Below are 13,735 nucleotides of genomic sequence, written 5' to 3'. Positions count from 1 at the left end.
AATGGTAAGAGTAAAGAAAACACTTTACGCATATGTTAAGTAAGGCAAATTGAAGCACTTTGACGAAGAAGAGGACAGCAACGATGACGACGACGACGATGATGATGATGATGACTGATAGAAGAGGATAAAAGGATAAAAAGGGCGGCGTATGGTATTAGCCTGATTACGTATACGCCATGTGACTTAAAGTTTCATTCAATTGAAAACTATTTGCCAAAGTGCAACCAACTAAAAAGTTACCCATCCAAACTATATTAATCATTTACTATGACACATTTAAAGATAAAATTCACTTACCTCTTTATTTAAGTCTTTGCTATCTAACAATGTTTAAGTTTGTTTCTATTAACGAGCAAACACCATTTAAAATAAAATATATAAAAAATCATGCCCTTTATGAATTGCTTCTTACTACAAAAGGGGAGACCAGTCACAGATTTATATATATTTCAGTGTCGTCGAATCAAACGACATAGCGACATTTAATTCTCACACTGTCGGAATACTATTCTCTATCCCCTTTTAATTGAAAAAATATTTTTACAGCTTTGTATACCGAGTACTTATCACAGGTTTTACTTACATGGGATTCATTTTGGCCAACAGCTGTGAACGAATTCGTTGTCTCTCATCATTGTATTGTTGTTGTTGTTGTTGTTGTTGCTGCTGTTGTTCCGTTTGTCGCTCCCTTTCAATGCTGGCCGAGAGCTCATTGTTCATCTCTACATGATTGTGCTCTGCATCCAGATGGGTTTGTGTTTGTACCATTTCATACTTGCGATCATCCTCAGCAATGTTGAATACCTCGCTAAGTTCGTATTCCTTTAGCTGCAAATATTGTGTGTGTGTGAAAGAGAGAGGAAATACAAAATGAATTGTTTGTTCTCATGCAGACACATGTGCAGCATATTAATTTGCTGGGATTATGTGCCCCGCATATACATAGTACCTACAGAGCCAGAGAGAGGGGGGCAGAGAGGGTGGCTAAGGGTACAGCAACCAGAATGTAGAGAGAGAGAGAGAGATATGGTATGTATGGAAGGACTACAGGTGCTTTTAACGCGCTGCTAATTTCAATTTGTGGCAAATATTGACACAAAGCAACGGACAGAAGGCATTTACATTCCACTGGAAGGAGAGTTGGGGATAGAACACAAAAACTTTGTTTCGCTCGCTGTCGCGCATTTTAATTTATTTGTTTGGGTTTGCTGTCATTTTCTATACCAACCTGCCCACCTACCCACCTACCCACCTACCTACCTACCTTCCTAGCTATCTACAAACAAACATTCAGACAATACGCATTGTTATAAAGGTATTTCTTTTTGCTTTGTTTTTCTGATCTGGCTTATCTTGGTCCATGTCTACCTTTTGTATCTACATTTTTGCAAATGCGTCGACAGCAACAGCTACGAAAGCCAAGTGCTTCGTGTTGCTTTTGTGTATGTGTGTGTGTGTGTGTGTGTGAGGCATTAAAATATACAATAATCCGCAGCATACAGCAACAAAAACTGTGAAATTCCTTGTGGATTACCCCAAAAGTAGAGGAGACACAATGAAGACCCTCTGCAAAACAAAAAATCCAGCCTACCGAGATTACGTGCCTTTTGGTATTCGACGTCCCCCCCAAAAATGACACAGAAATATGCCAGAAATTTAAGGCGAAAATTTAATGCCGGAGAGTTGAGAACTGAACTTAGTTTCGTTTTCAAGAGAGTGAGTTGTGTATGCGTGTGTGTGTGAGACAAAATCAACACATAATTACATATACATGCGAGCCAGCATTGTGGCTGGCTTCTGTCCACAAACCCAAAACTAGACTTGGTGAAAAAGGACATGTGTTGGTCATAAAATGACACGCATATAAGTAAATAACTTTCCATTTGGTTGGGTCATAAACAAAAAGAATACCAAGCCAGACCAAGTGCCGGCAAAAATAATTGTTTCAAAATGTGAATATTTGAATGCTCTCTAATATATAATAAGAATAGGGAAACTGAAATAGAATAAAAGCAGAAACTTAAGTATTTTTGTAAACCTTTTTATAGTATCTTCAGTAAATTTTACTAAAAGAAAAGTAAAATGTATCTTAAAGATACTTTCCTTTTGATTGCCCAGTTAATGGACCCTTCACAGTGAAACTATAAGAAAGGTCTAGAGACACGTCTCCGCCCCCTTTATGGTGTACAGGGAAAATAGCTTGGAAAATAAAACTAAAATTAGTAGTGTCAAAAAGGCGTTAGAATAGCAAGAACAAAACAAAGCCAAGCACGGCAAAACAACCACAACAAATAAAGAATAATGACCACACGTACAGTGAAAGCTCTTTCTCTCTGTGCCTGTGTGTGGATGTTTGTGTGTGTATGCCACGCCCACACTCAGACACCCACCTACCCACAAGAGTCTCAATGATACATAAACTATGCAAACGTAGTCGAAACATCTGGCCGAAACGGGGGAGAGACTACAGTGGTTGGGAGGGGAGGACCTCGAGTCGAAGGCGTAAATTTTATGTGCCACACATAAAAGCAATTTTGATGAGCGATCCAGCCTATGGCCGTGGGGAAGGACTACGCGGCGGCCATTGTAACAGTAAGTGCGGCACTTTCTGGACATCTTTCGAGTCCCTGGCAATGGCTACATATACATAATTACAAATGGCTGAAGGCTATTTTTCTGACCGACCCTACGGGGTGGACTCCTTTTACTGCTGTCCGTACGCTATTCTAGTTTGAATGGTTCACGTTTTCATTTTGTGACTGCTAAACGTAATGGATTGGCATTAAATAAGGCATGGAGAAAACGGGCAATTGCAATCAAACCCAAGTTCAATTGTCATGTATGTTTCTGTGTGTGTGTGTTTGTGAAGGACAAGCAAATGCATCTGTCAAGCAAGTAAAAGGTTTTTTTAATAGATCAACCATTTTTTAGTTAAGGCAATATTAAATTGAATTGGGAAATAAATATTGCTGTCAGAGACTAAAAAGAACATTGACATGGTCTCGATAGTCATTATAAACGGATGAATAACGTGTCTTTTTCTTTGACAATAAGTTGTCTTCATAGAATCCATGGCATGGAAAAAACTATCAAAGTAACGAATGTTTTAACTTGCATTTTACTTGATTAAATGTGAATTAAGTCAGCATTTAGTTAGTATCGATTTAATCAATCTCTAAGCATAATACTTTGTATTGTTGTATTGTGTAACGTAATGAATACAATTTGTGAATACTTTTCAACAATATAAGCGTAATACATAACGTCACTGGCCAACAAACACATGTATGCCTAAAAAAGTATGCTACATTTCTGCAAATCCACGTTCTGTATGGCATCTTTCACATGATTCTGTTTAATTCAATTTCTGTCTTCACTCAAAAGTATTTTGGTTATTTAAGTTAAAAACTATTTTTGTCGACATTGAAACTGTTTGGAGTATTAAATATTTTGTTTAGAATTTTTAAGCTCTTTAAGTATAACATTTTCAATGATAAACTATCCAAATGCAAACACAATTTATTTTAGTTGCATTTCCTTCCTTAATAAATATACTAAAATTACAATTCGCTTCCTGGCAATAATTGTCAAACTCTAATAATAATAATATAAAGTGTTTTAATGTCTCTTTTCAAGTATTTTGACATTGTGTGTGGATGTTCTTTTTTTCGTGTAACTCTTTAAATAGTTTTAATGTAATTAGTAATATTTTTGACTCTGGCTTTGCTTGCTTTTCATCGTTTATTCAGATATCTTTATGTATATATTCGTTTTTTGTTTTGTTTCTGCGTCAGCTGTGTGGTAGCTGATTTATAAAGCGCATTAACAAGGAGAACGCCCCCAAGCCGCACACACAACACACACACATATGTACGTATACACGCACACACACCCAACACGCACAGTCATTACATATGTTGTAAGCATGACGGGGTTGTGGGTAAGAGGGGCGGGCAGGGGTTTTTGCGGTAGATGTTGTTGACGCCATTGTAATGCTAATGGCTCATTAGCACTTTGATTTTTTTTTTTTGTGTTTTGGTTTGCTTTTTTTTGTAATTTTCTTCTTTTTTCTCTTTCTCTCTCTCTCTGGTTTGTGTTTTTTCGAGTACGAGGCCACATGAAAAGTCATTAGGGGGTTGTGTGAGAGCATTTTGACTGCTAATTTGCTGTTAATTAACTTGTTTAACCTTTCGTTCGAGCCAACGAGCTAGAGATATGTATGTGTATATGGAAGGAGAGTGAGAGGCAGAGTCCTTCAACATATTCACTTACCTTGATAAACTGGAACGTGGCAATGGGCGGCAATCGTTTGCTTTTGGGATAATAGAAACTGCCGGCCGGATGGCCTGGATATCGTGAGGTAATCCTATAGATGACACCTTGCGGTGCCGTTGGCCAATTCGGTGCCGTGAAGGTGAAACCATTATCCGTGCCCGCATCAAGAGGATCCAACTCAACGGTAATTGTATCTATCCAAGTGCCGCCCACACATAGCTGCAATAAGTAGAAGAAATAGTCGTTAGATCTCTAAATCTCTAGGATTTTAATTTGATTTTCATTTTTTCCTCTCTCTCTCTCTCTCTTCTGTCTCATGTCATCACGCGAATTCTTTTCGCATTGTTTTGTGTGCGTGTGTTCGTGTGTGATTGTGTGCGTTCGCTTACCTCAAACGAATCAACGCCAATGAACCAATCTGGTGATGGGACAATGCGTGTCATTAGCGAGACCAAACTGTGATTGCTGTCGACAAACACTTTCGCCTCACTGCGTCCAGAGCCCAACTGAATAGCCGGCATGCTAAACTCATCGAACACGCTACGTTCAGCAGCTGGCGGCGATTTGCCGCTGCGGCTGCTGCTTGTCTGCCCCTGATTCTGATTTTGGCCCTGTGTCTGTGTCTGCGACTGGGTCTGGCTCTGTGTCGGTGTCTGAGTCTGGCTCTGGCTCTGGGTCTGCATTTGCTGTTGTTGCTGTTCGCCAGCAATGCTGTCCAGTAGATCCGTTTTACCCGTCTCGGTGAATTGTTTAACACCCAACGTCGCTGGCTGTCCAATGTGGTAGAGAGCATAGTTCGCATTGTGGGTACGACCTGCGGGCAGAACGAAAAAAACACAGAGAGAGTTGCTTGAAAAGGTGAGTCATTAAAATTTAATGAGCTTTAAATAAAACAATGCTGCAAATTTGCAAATATTTGCATTTTAGCAACTCATTAGTGGGCAAAACCCCTTTACCTCCACCCGCACAGCTAGTGCAGTCGAATGGTGTCAGTTTGAGTGATGGATTACGTATACGCCCTCAAGTACAGTTGAATAATTAATGTATTTTTCCTTTTTTCAGTATAAAAATAGGTGTGTAATCAATAATAATTATTGGAGTAATTAATGCCTTACATTAAAGGAAAATATGTTAAAAAATTTAAAAATAGTATTATATTTCTGGTCTAAAATATTCACTGATAAAAATAGACGGATTAATTTTCATATCTTAAACATATGTTTTAAGCAACATTGCTTTAAATGCACTTTCAACTCTTCTTCTTCCATTTCTCCTGGTAATTTATCAAATTCGCTTAACTTTTATTATAATTTGTTGTTCATTTTGTTTTAACTCTATAAAATTCTTTTCTGTTATCCTCTTTTTCCACCTCCTAAAGCCTTAAGTAATTTAAAACTTTGGCGTAAGTTTCCTTTGGAGTGCTTTTCTGTTTTTTTTTTTTATTTATTTTTCTTTTTTTTTTTCAATTTTTTAGTGTGGTTTGGTTACTTTTCTTGAAGACTGTCAACCCGGCCATGGTGACCGCAAACGCCCTCTGTGTTCGCCTTTGATGTTGTTGCTGATGCTGTGCATGTTGTTGTAGTTGTTGTTGTTGTTGGTGGGATGCCTGGTGGCTTTTTGTTTGCATGTTCTCTTTCGTTTCCGTCGGCTCTTATTTGTCTTCAATTAACATTGCAACATGCCACTTGTGCCAGTTTTTTATTTTCTTTCTTCATTTTTGTTTTTTATTCCATTTCTTGCTTTTTGTCTTTTGACGTTCATTCTGAAGATATTTCTCTCCCTCTCCCTCTCTCTTTGGCTTTTTCTCCTTGCTCTGCTCTGCTGTGTGTGGCACTGTGTCAGCTTATTTATTAGTTTTACTCTTCATTCTTTCTCAACTTGACTTTCCTCTTTGCACTTATTTTTAATTTACCAGTTCAGAGTTTTTTTTTGCTTTCCTTTTTATTTTTCTCTCGTTTTTTTTGCGTTTCTTTCATTTCTGTATTCTTGGTGACTAATGAAAGTCGCAACTACAAAGCATATTTTTGCCTTTTCAACTTTTGCGCTTTTATGCAATGCCGCTGGCTTCTCGTCAAAGTGTGGAGAATGAGGATGAGGAGGATGACGAGAGGGGGGCGAGATGAGCCAGGGGAATGTCCACTGCCTTCAATCGAAACTGTGTCAAATGAAATATTATTTATGCTTTCGCTGACTTTTTATTTGTTGCTTTTTCTTGCTCTTCTTCGTTTTGTGCTAATTTCTTTTTTTTTTTCTTGCCAGCACTTTGTGTAATTGACAAACTTCGTTGCATACTTTGAGGGGGACTGTTTTTTCAAAGTGAATGAATGAAAATCAATATTTGATAAATAATTGGAAAGTTTTTGTTGCATTTATCAGCAATCACAAATGAAGGTCAAAGTTTATTTGGTTTTCGCTTTTATCGTGTGAAAAACACACACATTCACACACACACACACACACACAAACATACACACTGTGAACAGTCAATCAATTACAAAATGGCCACAAAATAAGCATAATAAATTTGCAATTAAATGCTTAAATTGTGCAAATGGTTTGCCAATATGGGAAGAGAGAGCGAGAAAGTGAGAGAGAGCGAGAGAGAGTGACTACAACTCCTCCTCGTGGTTACAAATTAAATGACCACAACCAAGCTGACAGAGAGAGAGAGAGCGACGGAGAGAGATCCAATTTTGTTCGGTTTGCAGATAAATGTTCTGTAAAAATGCCAATGCGTCGGGGTCACCATTTCAGTTTGTGGGCGTAATTAATGCTTAATTATGCACATTAAAAGCCAAAAATTGCCACAAAATTTCTGCCACTGCCTGGACCTATGTGGCACGTAATAAAAGCCCAGCCACGTATGCCCCATAAATTACACTTAACATACGCACCACCAACACCACGACAGAGACGTAGAGCGAGACAGAGCGACAAAGAGAGAACTAACTTGTATGTGAGAGTAAAGTAGATACCCTGTAAAAAAAAAAACAAAAATATTGTGTGTGTGCTAGAAAATGCAATCTGGCAAATGGCCAACTGTTTGCCATGATTCATCCCATGGCTTTTTAATTGGCACACACACAAAAAAAGAAAGCAAGCAAAAAAAAGATAGCAAAAACAAACTCATCTGCTCGCCGTCACGCCTCAAAAGGCGAGTCTGTCAGGTATTCATTCATATATATAGTCAACCAATATGACACACATTTTTATTCAATTTATGACACAATTTTTGCATCATTTTTTTTTTTTTTTGTTATTTGCTGGCATGGTCAATTTCCTCCGATTTCCGCAAACGCAAAGCAAAAAGAAAAAAAAAACATGTTTCATTTGCCACGACCAAAAAATTTAATTACAGGCAATAAATTTGATTTTAATAGCCAAGCGATTTCGTTGCATATATGTATGTGAACCTATAAACGAACGAATGGTATAAAATGCAAGAAGGATTAATAGCAAGAGGATAAGTGGAAATGTCAGCACAAAAGGGCCAACGTGATGCCAAACAGGTAAGGTAGACCCATTAACTTTCAAAGAACAAATCGAATGTGAAAGAGTCCGCTTTAAGTCAAGTTTTTTCCGTTTAACATGTGATTCATTTATTAATTGGTAAGAAATTTCACTGGAAATGTTTACCAGGCCGATAAGAGATCTTTAAGGCTCAAGACTGACTCAACTGTTCCTATTCCTACCATGGGCGAAACATTTTGAGTAAAGACTGTCTATACTCATCAAGCATATCCTTGAAATAGTTAGGCCACTTTACTTAATCAACAGCCACACCTCGTAACTCATTCTTATGCCATTTTGTTAGGAATGATGAATCGTTTTTAATACCAGTTTTCCCCTTTTTTGGTGCATCTGGCAATATGATTGATTAGACAAATGCTATTAGATATTCCTCGCTGTGCTAAATAATTAAAAATTCAATTTTCGTTTTTTCCGACAAAAAAACAACAACACACAAACTCACTTAATTATGTATGTCAAATTTAATTGGCTTGTCAGTTGCTGTTCAGTCATATGTATGTATGTATGTGTGAACAAATATCTATGTACATATGTACTGGTAAATGGAAAATTTGAAAAAATACACACGCTATAAATACATTACAACAAAAGAAAACAGAAAAGGCATCTAAAATGAGGGGCAGTGCGAACGGCGAGACCTGGCGCACACCTGGCGTATACGTGATGTGAAATTTTGCCCAGTCAAATACATAAAGTAAATATACGGATTATTTATATAGATGAATATCATATTTCGCTAAATAAATATTTGGATTTCACTAATTTCCATTTGCATTTCATTTGTGTTTTTTACTTTGCGTTTCTTTTGTTAAATACGAATTTAAATTTAAAGCAAAACAAGGAGGATACATTCAGCGAGAGGGAGAGAGAGAGAGAGTAGAGAGCAGCAGTCAGGCAATTGAAATGCAAAACTTGTTTCTTGGATGCATACGCAAATCTAAGACATTGTCGTAATACATCTATTATACAGATATATACATATGTCTAGAAATGAAAGCCTGGTGCATGTCTTGATGACATATGCAGAAATTCTCCTTGCTCTCAATAAACTCGAGAATGAGCAAAAGTTAGAGAGCAAGGCCCAAACTGACTAGGACTAGGACTGGGGCTGGGAGTGAGATTGAGATTGGGGAAAAACTGGTGGCACTGCATACAGCTGCCTGTTAATAGTAATTTCTGTCATATTTGCTAGTATTTCAACTACTGCAACCAAGAGTCCTGATAAAATGTCAAGTTGATGACATTTCTGACGTGGTGTAACCTAGTTTTCAAGCAGAAAGAAAGGCAAGGGAGTGGGTGGACCGCATCATAAAATACTCGTAGGAACATGCCAGGACGTGGCTGTGACTCCTTGGCTGGCTGCTTGCATGGCTTTGTTTTTCCAGCCAGGCCACCAGAATTGACAGGCAACTTAAGCATTCTGGGCGAAACCGCAAAAGTGCACTGAACAAAATACAAATGCGGCCCAAGCTAATTTCAATATGGTAACCAAAAGTGATTGCTCTGAGTGTAATGAAATGGTTTACTAGCCAAATGAAATTTATCCATTACTTTAATCAACTTTGGTGTCAACGTCAAGGAGGACCAGCAGCAGCTGCAAAAATTCTGTTGGTGCTTAAAACTTATGCAAGCATGAATCAAAAAAAAAAAACCTGCAATGTTGTGGCTCTCAACTTTATCTAACCCATAATTAATGCTTGCTGAAGCCATACCTAAAATAAATATATATACAGAGTACATATACATATATAAATATTGTAGCAGGCTTGCTCACTTGAGACGATAGTACTCATTCTCTCAGAGAGAAAACATGCTCATCTCTAAATGAGAGCGAAGTACGAGAGAGCGTCGAGTTAGTCTGGGTTGAACGAGCTTGTGAATCGGTCGTGCTAATGAGAATAAAAATCCTGTAATAAACTTACGCTTATAATAAATATATACATATATATAAACAATTAAAGCGAATTAGCCTTTTACAATATCAGAAGTGGTCCTAACCCTAAACCATGAGTAACGCAGTTCAACTATCCGATTTAACCCTCGACCAACTAAAGCAATGGCTAGCAACGTTAAACATGTCAACGAACGGCTCAAGAAATGAATTAGTGCTTCGCCTGTATAGTGTGCCAGTCGAAACACGTGGTCATGCACCACCTGGTTGGAACGAAAATGATAATTCAGAGCAGAATTTGGACGATATACAATTGATGCAGCCTAACCCAGACCAATTAAATGAAGCGTCAATTGGCGACGCAATTCCGAGAAGCGTACAGCAAGAAGCGGCGGACTGCAATTTCAACAACAACGATGTCGCGTTGGTACAACAATTGCTACAACAACTTCAATTGCTGATTCCTAGAATCGAGCATGGCCACGATTTGGGCAGATCTTTCCAGAATTTGGAAAACAATGGCAACGCCACTGGCAATGTTATCGATAACAGCAGCATTCCCATCAGTGGCAACGCCACAGTCGAAGCCACCAACCAATACTCTGGCAACTCAAACGGCGAATCGGTGGGTATAGCTTTTTCATTGGCGAAGGAAGTATTGATGGACTTCAACGGAGAGTCGTGCGCCAAAAAGTGGGTGGCTCAGCTTAAAAATATCGGTGAAGTGTATAACATTGGCAACACTCACTTACGGATGCTCTTCATTTGCAAGATGAAAGGCAAGGCACAATCATGGCTTCATTCGGAGGTTACACGTATTCGCGAGCCAGTATCAGTATTATGCGAACAGTTAATGGTAGCTTTTGGAGAGAAGATGTCCAAGTCACAAATGCGTCGTCATTTCGAACAGCGTAATTGGAAGTTTGGCGAAAAGTTCGCAGTTTATCTAGACGACAAACTAATGTTAGCCAACAACATTAACATCGATGAAGACGAGCTCCTTGATAAAGTTATCGAGGGTATACCTGACAAGGGATTACGCACTCAAGCACGGATCCAATGTTTCGCCAACCCTAAGCAGATGTTAGCTGCTTTCGCAGAGATACATCTAGAGGACATTCGACGCGCAACTAAAGATGAAAACGAAACTGTCAGAGCAAACAAGCTCCAAGAGATGCGCTGTCGTAGATGTAACATTAGAGGACACCTGGTGAAGGACTGCAACAGGCCGGATCGTGTACCAGGCTCTTGTTTCATCTGTGGATCCATGGAGCACTGGGCGGCCAAATGTCCAGATAGGAAGGGCAGCCGTGAAACTAATGGACTCAACCGTACGAACCAGAGCAGCAACAATTTTGTAAGAGAATTCATTATTCATTTTGTAGATTTGCCAAGTAATTCCTTTATTGCAGCGTGCCTCATAGATTCGGGGAGTCCAGTTTCATTAATCAAGAAGAAACATTTACCTAATAATTCATATCTCTATTCTGTTGAACAATCTTATCAAGGGCTAAATGGAAGTCCGCTCATTACATTTGGAAAACTACTATGTTACGTTGTGAAGAATTCAATAAAGATTTACTTTTATTTACTCGTTATCCCAGACGAATCTATGAGTCGCGATGTAATTCTTGGAAGGGATTTTTTAACATCATGTAATCTTAAATTAGATTTAGATTCTTTTGAAAAAAGTGCGTTAGTAACTAGTCAGAGCCACGACAACGTAAGAAAAGTTAATTTTAAAGAAATTGGAGTTTTGATGTCAGAACATATAGAAAATGAAATTGTTAATATAAGTGTAACGGGTAATACAGAAAACGAAAATGTTAATGCAAATGATAAAATTAATACAGAAAATGTTAATGCAGATAAGGAAATTGTTGAATACAATGTTATTGACAAAAGGACATGCATAGATAAAGAAATAACTTTAGAGTTTGAAAAGAATATAATCAAAGGTACAAATGAGGAAAAGTATAGTATTGAAAAAATTAAATTAAAGGAACCCCGTAGTGACTCTGAAGTAAATATGGAAGATAACTTTGAGAGGAGAATGTTAGAAATTTTTTACATCGACAATGAAAACCCAGAGCCAGAATACGTGATTGGTGAAAACATAGATTATAAAACGGCTCAGAGTTTTAATAAGCTAGTCAGGGATAGGTACGTGAATGCGCAAAGACCGGACAAACCAGATATCAGATCCGAAATGAAATTAAACCTAGAAAATTTCAAACCATTTAGTTACGCACCAAGACGGCTATCATATTCTGAAAAGGAAAAACTACAGAACTTGTTAGACGAATATATAAGGGAAGAAATTATTAGACCAAGCGATTCGGAGTATGCGTCTCCAGTAGTGTTAGTGAAAAAGAAAACAGGGGATATCAGATTATGCATAGATTTCCGAAAACTGAACAAGATGATTATCAAGGACAACTATCCGTTACCATTGATCGACGACCTTTTAGACAGACTAGTCAACAAACGTGTTTTTTCCAAATTAGATCTTAAAAATGGATATTTTCATGTATTCGTCGATAAAGAGTCAGTAAAATACACGTCTTTCATCACGCCGCTTGGTCAATACGAATTCCTAAGAATGCCAATGGGGATCAAGAATGCATCACATGTTTTTCAAAGGTTTATAAATCGAATTTTTGAAGACATGATCAGAAAAGGGCAGGTTCTAGTATACATGGATGATATAATGATAGCCAGTGCAAATACAACCGAGCACCTACAGACTCTAGAAGAAGTTTTTGATAGGTTAGTAAGAAACAAATTAAGACTACGAATGGACAAATGCGAGTTTTTCATGCCAAGTATAAAATACCTGGGATATAAGATAACAGAAAATAAAATATGCGCTGACGATAAAGGTTTGGATGCAGTAAAAAACTTTCCAGTGCCAGGCAATGTACACGCAGTGAAAAGTTTCTTAGGTTTGTGCTCCTACTTTAGAAGATTCATAAAAGACTTTTCCATAATCGCTAAACCTATGTACGACTTGCTGAAAAAAGACAAAGAATTTCAATTCGGAAAAGAGGAATTAGAATGCTTTCTCAACTTGAAGCAAAAACTATTGGAAGCACCAGTATTGGCGATATATGACCCCAGAGACGATACAGAGCTTCATTGTGATGCAAGCGCATTAGGTTTTGGGGCGGTCTTATTACAAAAGAAAGCGGATAAAAAACTACACCCAATATTTTATTTTTCGAAGAGGACAAGCGAGGTTGAGTCGAAGTATCACAGTTTTGAACTCGAAACGTTAGCGATTGTGTACTCCCTGCGCAGATTTAGGATTTATGTCCAAGGAAAGAAATTTAAAATTTTAACTGACTGCAATTCTCTGACTCTTACACTAAATAAGATAGAATTAAACCCTAGAATCGCGAGATGGGCCCTTGAACTCCAAGAGTACGACTACGAGTTAGCGCATAGATCAGGGAAGCAAATGCAGCACGTAGACGCGTTAAGCAGATGCACCAATATCATGGTAATAGAACCGAATAGCTTCGAGCACAACCTAGTTATTTGCCAAGCAAAAGACTTAGACCTGAAAAAAATAAAGGAAATGCTAGAAAAATCAGAACACAAACTGTTTGAAATGAGAAACGGGGTATTATACCGAAAGTCCAATGACAACAAAATATTGTTCTACGTTCCAAAGGAAATGGAAAATCACGTTTTATACAAATACCACGACGAATTAGGCCATGTAGGTAGAGACAAAATGTTGGACGCTATAGGCAAAAGTTATTGGTTTCCAAGTCTTAAGGATAAAGCAACGAGACATATAGAAAATTGTCTCAGATGCATAGCATTCTCACCTAAATGCGGCAAAGGCGATGGATTTCTTAACAGTATACCGAAAGGCGATAAGCCTTTCGAGTTAATCCATATCGATCACTATGGACCAATAGAAGCCGGAAGGTCAAAAAAACACATACTTGCAGTAGTAGACGGTTTCACGAAATTCGTTAGGCTATATACAACAAAAACCACAAAAACAAAAGAAGCAATAGATGC

General features: G+C 38.0%; 2 protein-coding genes across 2 annotated transcripts in view; one reads left to right on the top strand and one right to left on the bottom strand.

Moving 5' to 3' along the window:
• mspo (M-spondin) overlaps positions 1-13,735 on the bottom strand; it is a 52,752-nt gene that overhangs the window by 8,415 nt on the left and 30,602 nt on the right. Inside the window, exons 2-4 of the mRNA XM_068289491.1 lie at positions 4,668-5,092; positions 4,276-4,497; positions 587-831 (exon numbers count right to left, since the gene is read on the bottom strand). Coding sequence (XP_068145592.1) covers positions 587-831; positions 4,276-4,497; positions 4,668-5,092 — 892 coding nt within the window. The remainder of the gene's footprint in view (positions 1-586; positions 832-4,275; positions 4,498-4,667; positions 5,093-13,735) is intronic.
• LOC137577638 (uncharacterized) lies at positions 9,687-11,167 on the top strand. The gene is made up of 2 exons (XM_068291159.1): positions 9,687-11,057; positions 11,113-11,167. Exons 1-2 carry the CDS (start codon positions 9,816-9,818, stop codon positions 11,122-11,124), a joined length of 1,254 nt encoding a protein of 417 aa, XP_068147260.1. The 5' UTR covers positions 9,687-9,815; the 3' UTR covers positions 11,125-11,167.

Source organism: Drosophila tropicalis, unplaced genomic scaffold (genome assembly GCF_018151085.1).
Source record: "Drosophila tropicalis isolate 14030-0801.00 unplaced genomic scaffold, ASM1815108v1 contig_593, whole genome shotgun sequence".
In the NCBI taxonomy this organism is placed as follows: Eukaryota; Metazoa; Arthropoda; class Insecta; order Diptera; family Drosophilidae; genus Drosophila; species Drosophila tropicalis.
The sequence above is the reverse complement of the archived record's forward strand: the minus strand, read 5'-3'. Positions and strand labels throughout refer to the sequence as shown.